The sequence below is a fragment of the Myotis davidii genome, unplaced genomic scaffold (genome assembly GCF_000327345.1).
Source record: "Myotis davidii unplaced genomic scaffold, ASM32734v1 scaffold499, whole genome shotgun sequence".
Lineage (NCBI taxonomy): Eukaryota > Metazoa > Chordata > Mammalia > Chiroptera > Vespertilionidae > Myotis > Myotis davidii.
The window spans coordinates 390,963-397,406 of record NW_006290677.1 but is presented as its reverse complement, the minus strand read 5'-3'; the positions used below and the strand labels follow the sequence as shown (position 1 = coordinate 397,406).

Sequence of the window (6,444 nt, the reverse complement as noted above, 5' to 3'; positions counted from 1 at the left end):
CTTGTAGGTTTCTGAGTACAGGTCCGTTACCTCCTTAGTTAAAGTTATTCCTAGGTATCTTAATTTTTTGGTGCGATGGTAAATGGGATTGTCTTTTTAGTTTCTCTTTATGTAGGTTCATTATTGGTGTATAAAAAAGCCACAGATTTGGGTGTTAATTTTGTATCCTGCCACATTGCCAAATTCATTTATTAAGTTTAGTAGTTTTTTGATGGAGTCTTTAGAGAAGTTTGTACCTCTTATTCTCTCCTTCATCTTGTTCACCCATCTCCCCAGCCCCACCCTTCTGGCAAAATCAGTTTGGTCTTTGTATTTATTAGTCTATTTCTGTTTTGTTTTATTTATCTGCTTGGTGTTTTGTTTTGTTTTTAGACTCCACATATAAGTAAAATCATATGGTATTTATCTTTCTCTGACTTATCTCAATTAGCATCATACCCTCTAGGTCCATTCATATTGCTGCAAATACAATATTTCATTCTTTTTAATGGCTGAATAATATTCCATTGTATATATGTACCACCACTTTTTTATCCACTTGTCTATTGATGGGCACTTGGGTTGCTTCCATATCTTGGCTATTGTAAATAATACTGCAATGAGCATATGGATGCATGTATCTTCAAATCAGTGTTTTTATTTTCTATAGTAAATACCAGAAGTGGAATTGCAGGGTCATAAGGCAGTTTCATTTTCAATTTTTTTATGAACCTCCCTCCTGTTTTACATAATGGTGCACCAATTTACAGTTCCACCAACCATGCATGAGGGTTTGCTTTTCTCCACAACAACACTTGTTATTGGTTGACTTTTCGATAATAGCCATTCTGATAGGTGTGATATATTTTATTTCCCTGATGATTAGGGATGTTGAGCATCTTTTCATAGGACTGTTGGCCATCTGTAAGTCTTCTTTGCAGAAATGTCTATTGCAGTCCTCTGCCCATTTTTAATTGGATTTTTTAGGCTTTTCTGATGTTGAGTTATATGAATTTGTTATTTATTTTGGTTATTAACACCTTATCAAATATATCATTTGTAAATATCTTTTCCCATTCAGTAGGCTGTTTTTTTTATTTTGTTGATGGTTTCCTTTGCTATACAAAGCTTTTTAGTTTCATGTATTCCCATTTGCTTATTTTTGCTTTTGGTGTCCTTGCTGAAGGAGACATATCCAAAAAAATATCTCTAAGATCAATGTCAAAGAGTTTACTGCCTATGTTTTCTACTAGGTATTAGGTCTTATATTTAAGACTTTAACCAACTAATAACAAACTATCAGAAAGAGAAATTAAGAAAACAATCCCATTTACAATTGCATCAAATAGAATAAAATACCTAGGAATAAATTTAACCAGGAAGGTAAAAGACCTATATTCTGAAAACTGTAAGACTTTGATGAAAAAAACTGAAGACAACACAAATAAATACCATAGGATGGGGATTGGAAAGATTAATATAATTAAATTATCTATATTACCCAAAGTAATCTATAAATTCAATGCAATCCCTATCAAAATACCAATGACATTTTTCACAGATCTACAACAAATAATCCTAAAATTTATATGAAACCACAAAAGACCTCGAATAACCCAAGCAATCTTGAGAAAGAAGAACAAAGTTGGAGGTATCATGCTCCTTGATATCAAACTATACTACAAAGCCATAGAAATCAAAACAGTATAGTACTAGCACAAAAAAGACATAAAGATCAACAGAACAGAACAGACAAATAAACCCACACTTATGTGGTCAATTAATCTATGACAAAGAAGCCAAAAATATACAAGGGGAAAAGGACAATCTCTTCAATAAATGTTGTTGGGAAAACTGGACATATACATGCAAAAAATGAAACTGGATGCTTTGTTACACCATATACACAAATTTATTTTGAAAACTTTATTCAAAAATTATTTTAAAAAAGAATGAGAGTAAAATAATAATTTACAGATACACAAAAACTGAAATTTTTATACAACAGACCTTCACTAAATGAACATTAAAGGGTGTACTTCAGCCCGATCAGTGTGAATCAGTAGTTGAGTGTCAACCTATGAACAAGGAGGTCATGGTTCAATACCTGGTCTGCCCAGGTTGTGGGCTTGATCACTAGTTGGAGGTGTGCAGGAGGCAACCGAGCAATAAATCTATCTCATCATGAATGTTTCTACCTCTCTCTCTCTTTCCTTTCTCTCTCTGAAATCAATTTTTTTAAAAAAAAGAAGCAAAATGATTACAGATAGCAGAGTAAAGGAGTGGAGGTGAGGCCAGGGAGGTAGATAGGTAAGAGCCAAATAATGAAGACCCAGCATGGTAAGGTAAGGAATCAGAGCTCCACAGGGAACAAGGGTATTTTAAGAAGCAAAGAGATTGAATCAAACCTGTTCATATAATTCTGCATAGACTTCCAATTCATTTGTTTGCTAAAAATTCCTTTAAGACATAATTCAAGTATCATTTTAGTAACCCTCACTCCAATCTCACTGTAACCTACCCCTTTTATGAATTTCTATAGCAGCTCTTAGAAGACACAGTGTTTAGAGTATAGATCTCATCTGGCTTACAGGATGGACAAGTGCAGTTAGCAAATTAACTCATATACACTAGTGTCCACTATTTATACTTTTTTAAAAGCAGTCTGTGGGGACCCTGGCCGGGTAGCTCAGTTGGTTAGAGCATCGTCCCAATATGCCAAGGTTGTGGGTTCAACCTCAGGTCAGGGTACATAAAGAAGCAACCAATGACTGCATAAATAAGTGGAACAACAAATTGATGTTTCTCTCTCTCCCTTCCTCTCTCTAAAAATCAATAAACACATTAAAAAAATAAAGTAGTCTGTGGGACAGAGATGTATAAAGCTAAAAAAATAATAACTCTACACAGTAGACGAAGGAAACAACTAGCTAGAAGAGAGAATCCAAGTTTAATTTTGGCAATTTCTGTTTTGCTGATATCGTTCCAGAAAAAGAAATTGGTCACATGACAGGCACACAATATAGGAGTAATATAATGGTAACATACTTACTACTTATATTTTGTGAGGGACTATTAGCATGATGACAGTTTAAATTTCTTAAAACATGATCAATATTTAAAAGCTTACATTAATGAAGATCCAAAATATTTGCTTTTGTGGATACCTGGGAGGTTTCCATTGTAGTCCACATCTTCTATGCCACATCCCCATTTAACTAGAAGTTGCAAACAGCCAAGTCGTCCATGAAAAGATGCATAATGTACAGGTTTCCATTCTCTCACATCAGTTATGCTGGGATCCTAGAGGTAACATTCACAAGGACTAAGTTTCTTTCCATTTTGTAGGGGAAACACTAGTGTAGCAGTTTAATTCAGCAATTAAGAACTGGATGTTGTTCTTAAAACTATAAGGCAAACACTAAATATAAAAGAAAAATGTACTGAAACCACTGATTTGAACATGCAAGCTAATAACATACTAATGAAATTTTATAAAATAGTCAGGCAACCAATCAATGTGTCTCATATTAATGTTTCTCTCTCTGTCTCTCCCCCACCCTTCCATTCTCTCTAAAAATCAATAGGGAAAAAAAAATGTCCTCGGATGAGGATTAACAAAAGCAAACAACAAACAAAAAAAAGTGAATGAAAAAATACTAAGATTTTTTACTTTTTCTCAATAGAAACACCAATTCTTACAATAATGACTACAATATAGGTAGATATTTTCTTATGAGAAGTTATTTTTTACAACCATTGGGTAATAGTAAAAACAAATGTAATAAATGAAATTTCTGGAGCTATAAATCACTAGTGTAGTGGCCCAGTGCACAAATTCGTGCACATTGAAAGAAAATTAATTAGAATATTTTAATATCACTATTCGCCCTTTCTCTATAATAGAACTATCAACCAAATTAACAATGACAGATCGAAACACATGCATGCGACTGGCACCAGAGAGAGCTTTATATGTAGTGTGCATGCACAGGTCAACTTAGCCATACACACACACACACACACACACACACACACACATATATATATATAATAAAATTGCTTAATTAGACCTGCTGTCTGATGTAGCTAAACTTTTTCCAACCAGTGAAGCACCCCAACTTCTCTTTCAAGTAATTGTCAGCAACACAGCAGTAAATATCAAACTGAAGCAGATTATTATTGTAGATAATTCAGGGAGAACAAAGGGTAAAATATTTAACTGCAGCAGTGTTTGACTATATTCTATGCAGTGAGAAAACCTGAAGTCATTTCTTACTTCTTTTCAGTCAGGTCAAGTTTCTAAGCTTTCTAAATCTCCATTTTCCAGCTAAGGCATGAGTGGGAGGTGGAGGGTTAATGGGAGATAAGGACACATATGTAATACTTTAATCAATAAAGAAAAAAAATAGGATTACACTGAGTCTGCTATCTATCTACTCCAGGACTTCTGTGAAGATCAAATGAGATGAGGCATGGGAAAATGCTTCACAGACATTTGGTTGAAGTGTTTCCACCTGCTATAAAGCAAGTCATGTTCCTGGGCTGAAGAAACTGAAGGAGGCCAGTCGCTAGGGAGAGGAAGCCGAGTGTTGCTCTGTGACGTTGTTACCCAGACGGATACTTAGCATATTAGCCTTTTAAATATATAGATTATAATAATAAAAAGGCTAAGTGACTGACCGTCCGTTCGTCCCTCCGGTCAAGTGACCAGCTGGTACATATGATGCACACTGGCAATTTAAAAATAAATATTGACTCGTGCATGCGCAATATTTGGCCCCGTCTGACACTGGCCTCCCATTTAAATTAATTGAAGACAGTTTCCCATAATGCCAGCATTTGCGATGACCATTAATAACTCACAAGGACAAACTCTAGACAGAGTAGGAATATTCCTACCTGAACCCGTTTTCAGACATGGTCAGTTATATGTTGCTTTCTCTCGAGTTCGAAGAGTATGTGACCTTAGAGCTGTAAATACTTCATCACAAGGGAAATTAGTCAAGCACTCTGAAAGTGTTTTTACTCTTAATGTAGTATATAGGGAGATACTAGAATAAGTTTAAGCAATTTATCAGTCATTGTTTGTATCAATATTGTTTTTATATCATGTTTTTGTTGTTTTATGTCTGTTGTTTTTACATCATGTTATTATTAATCAATTTATTAATGTACTTATTAATGTATTTTTATATACATTTTACTAATTTTCTTTCATCTCTGACACTTCTACTATAGAGAAAGGGCAAATAGCGATATTAAAATATGTCTTCTAATTAACATCCTTTCAATGCGCAAAAATCCGTGCACCAGGCCACTAGTATAAAATAAGAGTTATACACAGAAATTCAGAAAGACTTACAATCATTGGTTAACATATGTTTAGAAGCTTCAGAATCTTCCCAGTTAAACTCTGAGCTGATATGAAGAACCCCATAGCCTCTGAATAGTTTACACTACTAACTGGGTGTTTTGGGTTTTTTTGAAGATTTATCTAAATTATTACTCCTATGCTTAAAGATGGAAAAGCTAAAGAGAGAGATCAAATTACTTCCCTAAAGTCATAAAGGGTATTTAAAAAGCCAGGAAGAGATAATTGGGCTACCAAATGCTATTTCATTTATATGGTTATACATCCTCACATACTAACAGGAATCCCTCACCACTCCACTCCGGAGCATTATTTGTAAAGTGAAAGAATGTCCATGTGTCGCAGCAAGATGTAAAGGAGTGCAACCACGATCATCTTTAGTTGCCAAATTTGCTCCATTGATTATAAGAGCCTAAAAATAGAGAAATAAGAATGAGTTTATGTTAAATCATAAATGTAGTTGCAGATTATTTAAAGGCAAGCAATTTATTAACCTAGTCAGTGGTCGGCAAACTCATTAGTCAACAGAGCCAAATATCAACAGTACTTCTTCAAAATAGACTCGCCCAAGCCGAAAACCGACTTCTGCACCTGGGCCACGAAGTTTCAATCGCACCGTATGCGTGCCCGCACGTGGTATTTTGTGGAAGAGCCACACTCAAGGGGCCAAAGAGCTGCATGTGGCTCGCGAGCTGCAGTTTGCTGACCACAAGCCTAGGTAATTGCTATGTTCTTACATATGTGCCACAGGCAAAGTGTGAGAAGTTCTTAGCTAATCCAAAGAAAATGTTTGGGATCCTTTTTAACACTACCCAAGAGATATTTATAATACCTGATTTCACAACCTGATTTGAGCATGGACATACAATTTATAAAGCGCACTTTTCATGAGCACTGATTCATAACCACTAAGTTAAATACTTCAATGTTAAGCTAGTAAAACTGAAATTTAAACTTCCACTTTTTCAAAACAGAATCTTTTATTAACTTGGTTTTGGATAGAATAAAAGGATTTCATTATTTTTTTAAAAAAATATATTTTATTGATTTTTTACAGATAGGAAGGGAGAGGGAGAGATAGAAATATCAAT

The 6,444-nt window shown here is 34.6% G+C and overlaps 1 protein-coding gene across 4 annotated transcripts in view; it reads right to left on the bottom strand.

The window, feature by feature from the left end:
• Positions 1-6,444, bottom strand: part of ANKRD42 (ankyrin repeat domain 42) — a 45,723-nt gene that overhangs the window by 24,805 nt on the left and 14,474 nt on the right. For all 4 annotated transcript variants that reach the window (XM_006763743.2, XM_015563904.1, XM_006763744.2 and 1 more), the window contains exons 4-5: positions 5,646-5,765; positions 3,147-3,282 (exon numbers count right to left, since the gene is read on the bottom strand). In XM_006763743.2, coding sequence (XP_006763806.1) covers positions 3,147-3,282; positions 5,646-5,765 — 256 coding nt within the window. The remainder of the gene's footprint in view (positions 1-3,146; positions 3,283-5,645; positions 5,766-6,444) is intronic.